The following is a 13300-nucleotide window of genomic DNA, read 5'->3' as shown; positions in this document are numbered from 1 at the left end:
CCACAAACCGATGGGTGACGTCACACAAGCCCTGTCCATTAATATTAACAGTCTATGGTTCCGCCATGCGGCCCTTTTGCCGCATGTCATCCCCCTGTCTAACCCACTTTCCGGACTTAATCTGTCCTGTAAATGAAGGCAATAAAAGGCAAAAAAATCATTTTAAAAACAATGTGTCCGTATAGTTTATCTTATTGGATTGTGAACTTGCCTATGGTATAGACTGGGGGTAGGACTTCATAAACCCAGGCTTCTTATGATCCCTTTTCCAACGGGTCTAGTGTGTTACTTTTTTTCTTTTTCACCGTTCAAAATAAAGAATTTATTCATCTATTTGTGTCACTTTTGAATATCTGACTAACTGCCAATAATAGGCCATGCACAATGAGCAGGTGTAGGATGTACAGTAGTTGCAGTGCAGTGTGTGGATCCCAGGGTAAAGTTTAGAGTGTGAGCTGTGACAGGGAGGAAGAGGATGTTGCATGTGTTGTGTGTCATCACAGTGGACGTTACATGGACGGCTCGCAGCAGCAATAATCCTGCCGCCACTCCGATTTGTAATCTGGCTCTTGTGTAATCTACATAATCTCTCACTCTCATCATGATCTGAAGTTTATTTCTTTTGAAATCTAGCGTCCTTTGAGCCCGAACGCCAGATGCAGTGACCCTGAAGATTTCAACTTCACAGTTGGATCACAAGATGCATTTATTGCAGCGCTCTGCAGTCATGCAGGAGTAACACAATAGCATTAAGCTTTGTTTTCACTCCATGTCAGCTATATAAACACAAGATATGGGAGTTAAGAAATGACGTTGTGCACGTTGTGCTCTGTTGATATCTGGTTATCTCTTATGTTATCAGAATGATTTACAGATTAAACATCACTACCTCACCACATCATAATGGTTCAAAGTTCCGGCATTAATCGGATGTCACTTATTTAAATCATACTTCAGTTCAGACAATGTGGTCAGTCTGATAAACTTTGTTTTTAGAAGTGAAGACATTATGAAAAGCTTCTCTCTCTGACACCTGTGTATTTACATTGGACTATTAAATGAACAAGATCCAAGAGGCTAAGGGTCAAAGCAACCTGAAAAGAATGTATCTTTTCATTCAAATCAGCCTGGATGTAGGCTTTCATTTGCCCAACTCATAAAAGACCATGTAATCCTCCAGATTATGTGAAAACTAAATAATTCAATTCAATTTAATTTATAGTATCAAGAGTATAACAAGAGTTATCTCAAGACACTTTGCCTATAGAGTAGACCACACTCTATAATTTACAAAGACCCCCCCAAGGCAATCATTACGTATATATATATATATATATATATATATATATATATATATATATATATATATTATATAAGATAATGGAACTATGACTAGAAATAGTAGTTGTAGGAGTTCATGGCGTAGCAGAGCACTGCAGGGCATTACAGGGTATAGCAGGGTGTTGGAGGGACGTAACAGGGTGTAGCAGGGTGTAGCAGGACGTAGCAGGGCGTAGCAGGGTGTAGCAGGGTGTAGTAAGGCGTAGCAGGATGTAGCAGGGCACGGACCAGGGCCTCAGCAACAGCTGCAACCATGGTTTAGATGCCACCCTAAGCCAAGAAGGAAAGGAAAAGGAAGGCATAAAGAGGAATAAGCTCCCCAGAGCTAAGTTAGTAACAAGCATTTCTGGGACATGGATGCACACAAATGGAAAGAGAGCAAAGAGAGGAGAAGAGATCTGATTTTTTTTTGGATTCAGGTTCAGTCAGATTCAAATGTCAGATACGATTTATGTAAGAAAATCCCCCCAATGATTAATGCATGTGAACATTTTACTGACAGCAGCAGCAACAATGTTGTTGTACTAGTTTGTGTGGTCTAGTCTGTACAATGACAGCTCAAATATAGTAAGAGTGCTGTCAACACATGTTTTATTAACCACGGTGGGTTAGTCTATTCACACGTCTACTAAAGCCTTCAGTTCAGGAAACAAGTGGGGATGTCGAAAAATAACTTTCTCACGTTTTGTTGACATGTTCTTCCTGTAGCATGTCTCTGCCTTCTGTGTTGTTGAGTCGAGCGGGGTCAGGATTTACAAGATTGCATTTGCAACAAAGTTTTGCAAGGCAAAACTATTAAAAACACTCCCTGTCTGTCTCCGTCTCTCTCTGGCCTCCTGCATCTCCATAGTAACTCTGTCCTTATTTCTTCATCTCAGAGCCATCATGGTTTCCCATAAGGAGTTTGTGGATGCAGGGAAGAAGCCGGGGCTGCAGGTGTGGCGTATCGAGAACATGGACCTGAAGCCGGTTCCCAAGGGCCTGCATGGCAGCTTCTTCACCGGGGACGCCTACCTGCTGCTCTACACTACGTCAGCTCCTTCCTACAACATCCACATGTGGCTGGGTAAGACACGGCCCAGTGCTGGAAGACGTTCTCAGATCCTTTACTTTACAGAACCACAGTGTAAGAATACTCCGTTGCAAGTAAAAGCATTGAAAATGTTAAGTAACTTAAGTAAAAGTGTGTAAGTATCATCAATATACTTAAATATACTTAAAAAGTACTACTTTTTACAGAGCCACAGTGTAAAGATACTTCGTTGCAAGTAAAAGCATTGAAAATGTAACTTAAGTAACTTAAGTAAAAGTATTTAAGTATCGTCAATATACTTAAAGTACAAGTACTCAATGCCAAAATACCCTCACATTTTAGAAACTGGAAATGATCCAAACTGTTTAATGGTCTAATCATTTCAGCTGGACTTGTAGACCTGTAAATTGGTAATTTATAATAAAACATCATGTTTCATAAACTACATGTCCCTTGTGTGCTAAAATCTTAATTTGTAAAGTAACTAGTAACTGAAGCTGTCGTGGAGTAAAAGGAACAATATTTTTCTCCGAAATGTAGCGGAGTAGAAGTAGAAAGTGGCATGAAAGGACTCAAGTAAAGTACAAGTACCTCAAATTTGTACTTAAGTACGGGACTTGAGTACATGTACTTGTTACATTCCCCAGGGACATGGGCACATATTGTGTGTCTCAGCACGGGGCAACCTGTGTATAAAAATTCCATTCTTAGCTGCTAGAATGTCAAATATCAGGTATTCTCATCTTTCTGAACAACATCCTGCTATTTGAGATGTTGCTGTTTATCTTGCTTTATAAAAAGGATGTTGTCTTGCCGTTTTCAAAACAGGAACAGAATTGCATTGCATTTTTGAGAAATAGTCAAGCTTCACACACACTTAAACACACTTGGTAGCAGAAGCCAGGCTGTGACCTGTTCCCGTAATGCTATCGCTTGTTTTTCTTCTCCTGTCATTCTGTTATTTATGCAAAGTTTTATTGTTTGGCAATTAGGATTTTATTGTTTCACACTTTTTTAAGTGATTATATGATGCCCTGGGATTTCTGCTTAGTTTTGGTATAATGTGAGCTCACTAAAGCAATCCCTATTGTTAAAATTGCAATATTAGTAGTTATCAGTATTAGATCTTGAAGTGGGTAAAAGCACAGTATTGTAATTACTTCCTTACTGAAGTCAGTCTCAAACTAAAGTTAAATATTAACTATTTAAAAAAGGAACTACCTCTAAAGATGATACACGACCTGTCCATGCATTTCGATACAGACGCACTAAAAAGCTTCAGGGATTGTGAGACAAACACAGCGAAGGAAACTTTTTTTTTGTGGTTGCTACGAGAGCTGGTCCGGAACTCCTCTAGTCGCGACGCTAAAGCTGTGGTTCTCCAGTGACTCTAGATCAGATAGCTATCTGATCTCTCTGCTGACACATCTTGTGCTGTAGAAGTTGTGAAAATGTCTTCTCTAAAAGTCATAGCAGTTTGTGAAATTCCTCCCCGTAACACAGCTCCCCCCCCCCCTGCTCTCAGTGGAGGCTCAGTTCCATGGGCCTGTACAGAGCGACAACTTTAAATCCCAAATTGAAGGCAAAGTATTCTCATGCTTTGTCCATCGCCAGTTACATAACAATAACAGAGACTTAAACGAAACCGTTGCATGACTCACGTCTGGAATATTCCTGGAGGCCACATAAGACACCAGCCCCTACATGTGTGTAGTGTTCCCTGCAAACTCTCCTGCAGAGTCACGCAGACGGCCCTTTGAGTTCTCCGCTGCCGTTGCAACCACATGGAAGACGTTACAGTAGAAATAAAATGAGACTGTAATTATTCCCCCCCACTGTCGAATCATGGAAAAGTTGCATCCGTGTTGTGTTCCATCCGACGGTGCTGGCAGGATGCTAAGTGGTTCTGCTGCAGATGTGGTTGATTTGATCATGTGATTCAAAGCTTTCAGTTCTGACTCAGAGGTCCCATAAGGTCACTGCAGAGACTTGAGTGCTGCTGTTTGCTCTGCTAATGTACAAAGAACTGAATGCCTTTTTAAGAAACTCGACTCTTGAGCGTCCTTGTGGGGAAAAGACGGTTTCACTACAAATGTCTCTTTCCCACAGGCGACGAGTGCTCGCAGGATGAGAGTGGAGCGGCGGCCGTCTTCTCCATACAGCTGGATGACTTCCTGGGTGGTGGGCCGGTGCAGTACAGGGAACTGCAGAACTGCGAATCCAACACCTTTCTGGGTTACTTCAAGTCAGGAATCAAGTACCAGGTGGGGAAAGGGGAAACAGGGCATGGATGGACTTTGTTCAGGACCTGTCTGTCTCAGCAACAAACTCTAGTTTGGGCTAAAGTCAACCAACATTCTCAAATGCCCGCACAAAAATAATTTTCTTCACTGCCACTTATGGCTTTTAGCTTTGTAAAGATCTAATGTTAGCAAAAGTTGTATTGTAAACTATGCAAACATAACTTTTCATCCATCCACACCACGTTCACTACACTTCCTAACAAGGCCATGCACCTTTAGGAGACAGGAAGTGTGTAGTATTTCATACCATTGCGCTGTATTATATTAATAGAAAATATTTTCCTCACCTCTCAGCTGCTACACAGGGCGTATCTTGCTAAGAAAAGCCGAAGGATTCATAACCCTAACACTACACCTCCCTATGTAGATACGAAGGGCTCATTCTAATCTAACGAAAACCTGATTCTTACTTTTAGGTGATTGTTCACTAAAGGCAACATTTTACGAATATTATTCTTTATTTTTGCCGATTGATCCCCCTAAAGCATACACACTGCTCTTTAAAAATAGTGGCTGTTGTGTTTTCAGTTTTTAAGCTAGCAACAAAGAGGTTACAGTACATTTTTTACAGCATAAACAGTGACAGTTATGATGACAGAACACAACCTGTCTCAGGACTCTTTTTCACCTAAATATAGTTACAGAGTTTAATAATTGTCAGGATCACATGAACTTTGGCAAGCTGCAAAGCTAATGAGTCTGAAGTTCAGAAGAAACACAACATTCCCCTTTCGCTGTAGATATGCCAGGGTGTGTCTGCCAGACTGAAACCAAGGCAACCCCCCGGTTCAAAGGAGGGCATTCTGAAAGACACACATGACAGGCCGCTTTTTAACCAGCCATCTGTTTCCTATTGCCATGAAAACCACCAAACCTCCTTCTGGCTCTAGTTGGATGTAATTAGCCCAAAGTCTTGTTTACTGCTTTTGCAAAGTTGGAGGATGGAAACTCTGCTCTGAACATGTGCAGAAACACAATTCACACACACACACACACACACACACACACACACACACACACACACACGGTCCTGCCATTAGAACAAACAAAGTCTGCGTTGTTGCCATGGAAGATTTGGCTTCCTGTCTCTTGAGAAAGAAGAACTGCAGAAATGTGGTTTCCATTCTGAGTCCTAAATAGCCATTCCTCCAGATGCTAACAGGACGCTCTGTCTTTGTGGGTGAATGCTAAGCCCTCAACAGACATTTTAAAAACAAGAATGTTACTCTTTGTATTTGTTCAACAGACGGTGTTTAATCTCAGCTTTAGTTTCTACATGCAGTCGCGTTGCTTTCCCACCAGCAGAACGTTTGTCTGTCACTAATTTGCAGTTTATCCTTTCCATACTTTGTAAAAACCTGTTTTGTTTAATGGCTTCACCAAGGACGGCACTTTACGGGACAATGCAACCTCCCAGGTACACCACTGTTGCGCAGAACAGACATGATCCTCCTTGCCAGAACCAGGCATCATGTTTTCACATGTATATATAGCTGGGCTTAATAGAACATGGTAATCTCCTTTTTTGGCACAGCCTCTTGTCTTTTGAGGTTTTTTACGTTGTTGTGTTAACCTCATTTCACCCTCACTGTTCAGCAAATGTTGAGCTCTGTGTCTCATGTAATCATCTGTCTCGTAACATCCTGCCTTAGAACTCTCAGTAGTGCATTTGTGACTGTTTAGCAGGCTAACAAAGGGTGGCTTTTAACCTAAAACTGTGCACTTGATGGAAAATTTGTGCCGTTTGCTTCCTTTAACGTGTTTAAATACACATTTCAAATGAAGCTGAGGTTTGAGGAAAGTTTTCCCACTGAAATTATTATTTTTGGTCACAGAAAGGGGGCGTTGCCTCAGGTTTTCAGCATGTGGTGACCAATGACATGAACGCCAAGCGCCTGCTGCATATCAAGGGTCGGAGGGCCATCAGAGCAACAGAGGTGGACATGTCCTGGACCAGCTTCAACAAGGGAGACTGCTTCATCGTTGACCTGGGCACGGTGAGCTGGGTTTTATCTTTTTTTAGAGTGTGTGTGTGTGTGTGTGTGTGTGTGTGTGTGTGTGGGTGTGTGTGTGTGTGTGTGTGTGTGTGTGTGTGTGGGTGTGTGTGTGTTCAAACTTTGAGCGCCAGGCATTAGAAATAATCTGTTTCAGAGTGCTGTTGTCGCATTTGGTCTGAAAGGCCCTCAACATAATTCTTAAAGTTACAATCCTTGAGATTTTCATGAAATCCAAGCCAAAACAAGATACTTTTTATGGTCTACATTTTTCCAGCATTACCCATTCCATGTATTAACATCCTGTAATTACCTCTCTATATAGCTTTCATACATTGTTTTCAATGCTAGTGGCGGAGTCACCAGTTCACAGTTGCTCATACTGAGACGTAAAGAGGACAAATAATGAGTTTCTCCTTCATTGACTGCACTTAAAACAGATACACCAGTTCTGTTAAAGAGCCCCTATTATACTCCTTTACAGCATTGGTTTTTACTCTTGGGGTCTACTAGAATAGGTTTATATGCTTTGATGTTTAAAAAACATATTATTTATTTCATACTGCCTATTGCTGCTGCTCCTCTGCCTGAAACACTGGCTGCATCTCATCGCTCCTCGACTCCTTGGTTCTCGGTTGAAGTTGTTCTGTCTCTCCTCGGTGAAGGCCATCTCAAAGCTCTTATTTCTGCCCCGAGGAGCGAGAATCGAGGAGGGATCACTGAGGAGCTGTAGGCGAGGATACACATAGAGCAGCCTTTCCGGAAGCTGTGCAGCTGCAGGAGTTGCTAACGCCGACCAAACCGCTGACAAATTCATGTGACACTTCAGAGGAAAGAACATCTCATCCTGCTAAAAACAGTTCCTCGGTTCCTCTGTCCTCCCATAATTTCACCACTCAGTTGTGATTGGTCAACCGAATCCAAACAAGCCACTGGGCGGGCTGTGCTTGCTCAGGCAGCACCTATGGGCAGCACATATGAAAAAAACCGAGCTGTCATTCACAATCTGGGACATCACTGATTGAGGAATTTTAAACAAGATTGTGGACGAGGAGTTTCAGGCAGTTGAGAAAAAAGTGCTGACTGAAATCCAAGTCGAATGAGGATTATAACTTTAATATTTGTTGTCTTTCTCTCTCCTGCAGGACGTCTATCAGTGGTGCGGCAGTGAGTGTAACCGTTTTGAAAGGCTGAAGGCCGCCGAGGTGTGCATCGGCATCAGAGACAACGAGAGAAACGGCAGAGCCAAAGTGCACATGGTGGAGGAGGGGGACGAGCCGGAAGCAATTATAAAGGTGACCATTTGCGATTTTAGACCCTTTTTAGGGGGGCTCAACCCCTAAATTTCATCTCAGCCCCCCTAAGAATTATGTATATATATATATATATATATATATATATATATATATATATATATACAGTGGACAAACAGTGTGACAGTGGACAAACAATTACAGGTTCAAAGGCCTTCAAAGAGTTTGGTATGTGTAAAATCAGAGGAGGTTGTGCTGTGGCGGCTTTGGCTGAGTCTCATCTGATCTGTCAGAGGGAGACATGGAGTGCGGTTGTGAAGTTTACCGTTGGTAGTCCCCAGAGAAGAAGTTGGTCATTAGAACCCAAAGAGAAACGTAAGCAACTAAAGTTGCTGAGTGATAGCTCATAGTGTCAAACTGGTCGTTATTACTGAGACTTATTAAGTGTCATGTTTAGTTCCATCATTGTGTCAAAAAACGTTAGCTGACGTTGTTGTGGCTCAGAGATTATTGGCTAAGGAAATTGGTGATGCAGCACTGTATCTGGGTCACATTCTCATTAGGGGCTGAGCCCCCCTAAAGGTCTGATCCCGGAGGTGACAAACAATTTCACATACACACACATTCCTCTTCTGGTGAATCTCAGCCGCACACCGAAGCTTTCACCCCAAAGGTGATCAGATGTGAGCAGAAGTAGCTAGAAGTGTTATTGATGCAATTCACGGCCGGTGATTAGTCAGCGTGGGAACGAGTGGACACAGTGCTGTCCTTTGTAATGCGCTGCTCATGTGCCAACTCTGGGCCAAGGCGGCATTGTAAACTCCAGAGAGGCCTAATGAGAGACAGAGAGAGAGAGAGAGAGAGAAAGGATAGCTATAACATATATCTTCTTTGAATCTGAGAAAAGCTGTAGAATGTAGTCTACAACAACAAATCAGCATCAAGCCTGCCGTGTCTTTAACTGTGTATAAAAGTTGAATTGCAACTTGGATCAAAAGTGATAATTATGCCCAAAAAGAAGAAAACAATGACTCACTCCTCTGGTTGTGTAGGCTCTGGGGCCCAAACCCGACATAGCTCCCAGCACTGTGGATGATGATAAGGTAGACACCTCCAACAAAAAGAAGGCATCCCTCTACATGGTGAGTGATGTAAGTAACCGTCAAATTTCACTGAATTTATATACTGCATGTAAACTGTATACGTGCCTTTGATTTATGGGTGGGAAATAACTGACTACAAAGGGATATTACACTTAACAGGATTTCAAATGTATAGCCTGATAACTGTCGATAACTGTCAGTACTGATTTGATGGCCTGGATCCCGTCCAAATGAATGCAAAGATTAACCTGACTTTCCAAAATCAGACAATAAATCTCAAGTTAGAGAATGGTGTAACACAAGATATGTAAATGTGCTGTATTTATATAGCGCTTTTCCAGTCTTAACAACTGCTCAAAGCGCTTTTACATCTACAGGATACATTCACACACATTCACACACTGTGGCCGGGGCTGCCGTACAAGGTGCCACCTGCTCATCAGATAAACATTCACACACATTCACACTCCGATGCGCAGCACCGGGAACAACTCGGGGTTCAGTGTCTTGCCCAAGGACACTTCGACAATGACTGCAGGGGCAGGGATCGAACCACCAACCTTCCGATTGGCAGGCAACCGCTCTACCACTGAGCCACAGCCGCCCCAGATATGTAGCTCATATGATGGAAATCGTACACTTTGAGAACATATCTCAGTAGTGTTCTTGAGCAAGACACAGAACCTCAAGCTGCTCCCTGGACGCTGCTACTGTGTGTGTCTGTCTTAATGGTTAGGACTGGGTTAAATGCAGAGATTGAATTTCACTACATTGTACTGTGCGATTGTATGTGACAAATAATAAAAGGGTTATTGAACATAGCTGGTAGCTCATGCTGTCCCTCTGCTTCGTAGATCTCTGATGCCTCTGGCTCGATAAAGGTGACACTCGTGGCTGCGTCCAGTCCCTTCCAACAGGCCATGTTGTCCCCAGAGGAGTGCTACATCGTGGACAACGGGGTGGACAAAAACATCTTTGTCTGGAAAGGTGCAGACAGCTTTACAGACTCGAGAACACGGCAGATAAAAGAGCGTTAGCATTTAGCTTTCCTTGCTGTCTTTACCACTGTTTCTCCTGCAGAAAGTCTAATCATGCTATTTTATAAAATAATATGCAATAGGTAGTTAAGCATGAGGGAGAGTCAAATTGCACCGTGTTCTTGAAAATTCTGGCTTTCTCATCACGTCATGTCTTATCTGACTCTAACCAGGTCCCAAGGCCAACTTGGCAGAGCGTAAAGCAGCCATGGCAACAGGTCAGAAGTTCATCAAAGACAAGGGATACTCCGCCAAGACACAGGTAACCCTGACATGTCAAACATTCAATTCAATATTCATTTCAAATAATTAGTGGTGACTTTCCTCTGTTGTGAGATGATTTAAAGCAAATCCTCACATGTAGTGCATAGTCAAAGATGCAGGTAATTGAAAATGTCCTCTCTGACCTTCTATCCCATACAGATCCAGGTACTTCCTGCAGGAGCTGAGCCCACTTTGTTTAAGCAGTTCTTCAGCGACTGGAGGGACAAAGACCAGACGACCGGCCCAAGTAAGGCTTTCACCATCGGCCGCATAGCCAAAGTGGAGCAGGTGCCCTTCGATGCCTCCACCCTGCACTCCAATAAGGCCATGGCAGCCCAGCACGGCATGGTGGATGATGGCAAAGGCAAAGTTCAGGTATAATAATAATAATAATAACTTTATATGTACGGAATAGCACCTTTAAAAACAAGGGTTTACAAAGTGCTTTGACTTTCCTAGAGTTGGTTGATTCCCTTAGCCTGTCCCCCGATACAGAGGACTGAGCTGTGCTTCCCTCCCCTATCTGTCCCCCCCCCTCCCTCGCCTCCCCTATTTAATTTCTTTTTTATTCACCCTTTATTTATTTATTTTGTGCCGTGACTGACTGCTCTGTGTTTGTCTGCATACGTTTGTCTGCGTTTGGACTTGATCTGGGTTGGGATTTGAGCTGGGGGGGGGGGTGGAATTGGCATGCCATGTCATTTGTGACCTGTTCGCCTCTATCTGTGTGGGCTATGCCATGTTCCTATGTTCAAAAAAAAAACTTACATACTAAGTGCTTATTTGATAGAGCAAAGCACATACAGTACAAACCAATACACATTTACTGTATATACACATGATGACATCATATTAGTGAAAATAGAAGATGGGTCTCGTTTAAAGTACAGAAAAAAATGACAGTTCAATAAACCAAATGAACAGGTGATAGGGCAAAAATACTGAAAATGAAAAAGACGATATAAGCAAGTTCATAAAAACGTTTGTGATTTAAAAGAAGTCAGTGATTCAGCAAGCCTTATCTCCTCGGGCAGTTCATTCCAAAGCTGAGGCGCTCTGATAGAGACGAGCCCCAACTTTGGAACAGTTAGAAGGGCCCGTCTGAGGATCTAAGGCTGCGAACAGGCTCAGCATTGGGGCAGCATTTCTAGGATGTAGTCTGGGGCTAGACCCTGACTGAAAAACTTCAATAAAATCTTAAATCAAGTCTTGAACTGACAGGGAGCCAGTGAAGTGGAGCTAGGATAGGCGCGATGTGATGTTCTCTCTTATAAGTGTGTTAAAAGTTAAAAAAAAAAAGAAGGAGCCAGATTAAACAGAGTGGTAAGTGTGGGAAAAAAAACGTTTGTGGTCTGGCTTTCAGATCTGGCGTGTTGAGGGTGAAAAGGTGCCTGTGGATCCCTCCTCCTACGGCCACTTCTATGGCGGCGACTGTTACCTCATCCTCTACAGCTACAGACAGGGAGCCCGCGAGCAACACATCATTTACACCTGGTGGGTAACAACATGCAAACACATATTTGTACTGTGCAATTTGTGCAATGCAGTATGAATAACACGCTGTAGCCTACTTGAGCGTGTACCACAGTACCCCACCACACCCAGTCACACCCAGTCACACCCAGGAGAAATCTTCAAAAACCCTTCAGACTGTGTGTATGTGTGTGTGTGTGTGTGTGTGTGTGTGTGTGTGTTAGGCAGGGGCTGAAGTGCACACAGGATGAACTGGCAGCGTCAGCATTCCTCACAGTGCAGCTGGATGACTCAATGGGAGGATCCCCTGTTCAGGTTAGTGCTTGGTGCTGCCACACGGCACACCTTGCCACCATGTGAAGGAGCAAGTTCAGAGGCTGCACGGTCCCATTGTTGTCGCAAATATTTGACAAAAGAAACACCAGACTTGACTGACAGACTGTGACTCAAGAGTATTAAAGGGATAGTTAAAAATAACGCCTGTAGTGTGAGAAGTAATTATGTTAGGGGTAATTATTCTCCTAGATGCTGACATGACTAGACAAAGCTACAGCTGTTTTCTGAACATGACAAGAGGATTGTGGAAGGAAGTTGAGTAAGAAGTTACAGCTAAGTTGTCAAAAGTGAGAACTAACCAGAAACTTTGACAAAAACATAAAGCGTCTACCTTCTCGTACATAGTTGTTTGTCTTGGCTGCTCTAAAGGAGGATTGTAATGGAGACAGAAGAGCAGAATGTCTGGCTACCTGATAAGCTGCACTGTGGAAAATTCAAACTTTTAGTGTTAAAGAGGGTTCAGCTTCTTAAAGCTATTAAACTAAATTATTACAGAGGATTGAGTACAGCTGACCAAAACCAAAAATTGCATTGTCTTCACTCTTCTGCCACCAAAAACAACCAGCAGAGGGCAGTGTCACTGTATGGTTCACATTTTAACATCACTCAACTCAACCTACTGCACTTCTTACACACCACTTAATAATTTCTGGATTTACATCAACTTTACAGTCATGACCAGAGTTGGCCAACAAGCGCTGGTGCCACATCATCTACTAAAACGATTTATTTAAGAAAGAGTCTTATTTATTTGATTGTTGCATCAACACAAAAGGGAAAACTTCAACCTCGGTCAGTGATTACAGGCAGACCCTCACTAATGAGTTGTTTCAGGCATTATTTTATACATGCTTTCTTTAAAACACCCTACAGGTGGTTTTGTATGTTATAGCCCATTTAGGACAAATTAAATGTACTTTAGCCATCAGATTTTTTTTTATTTAACAGGGACAGTGGACGAAAAAAGAAAATAAACGTGATGTGCCGGGTTGTAGAAAATTGTTAGTTTCAGCCCGTGGTCCCTATGATCTATGGTTCTGTAAGAAAATTATTCAGAATCAGCTTTACTTGCCAGGTATTGGATCGTATTGCTCATGCGCTTACTCATACCAAAACAAATACACACACACACTGTAAACAGAAACAATATAGACAGGTTGAGA

At 42.5% G+C, this 13300-nt stretch overlaps 1 protein-coding gene across 2 annotated transcripts in view; it reads left to right on the top strand.

Moving 5' to 3' along the window:
• Nucleotides 1-13300, top strand: part of scinlb (scinderin like b) — a 24675-nt gene that overhangs the window by 3111 nt on the left and 8264 nt on the right. Inside the window, exons 2-11 of one of the 2 annotated variants that reach the window (XM_032531325.1) lie at nt 2220-2407; nt 4484-4638; nt 6513-6674; nt 7817-7966; nt 8977-9066; nt 9882-10014; nt 10238-10326; nt 10488-10703; nt 11692-11822; nt 12026-12116. In XM_032531325.1, the coding sequence (XP_032387216.1) occupies nt 2227-2407; nt 4484-4638; nt 6513-6674; nt 7817-7966; nt 8977-9066; nt 9882-10014; nt 10238-10326; nt 10488-10703; nt 11692-11822; nt 12026-12116 (1398 nt within the window). In that variant the 5' untranslated portion in view covers nt 2220-2226. Of the gene's footprint in view, nt 1-2219; nt 2408-4483; nt 4639-6512; nt 6675-7816; nt 7967-8976; nt 9076-9881; nt 10015-10237; nt 10327-10487; nt 10704-11691; nt 11823-12025; nt 12117-13300 lie in introns of both variants that reach the window. The other variant, XM_032531324.1, reaches the window with a different exon arrangement.

The sequence above is a fragment of the Etheostoma spectabile genome, chromosome 12 (genome assembly GCF_008692095.1).
Source record: "Etheostoma spectabile isolate EspeVRDwgs_2016 chromosome 12, UIUC_Espe_1.0, whole genome shotgun sequence".
Classification (NCBI taxonomy): domain Eukaryota; kingdom Metazoa; phylum Chordata; class Actinopteri; order Perciformes; family Percidae; genus Etheostoma; species Etheostoma spectabile.
Note: the sequence above shows the minus strand (reverse complement) of the source record. Positions and strands in the feature narration are given on the sequence as shown.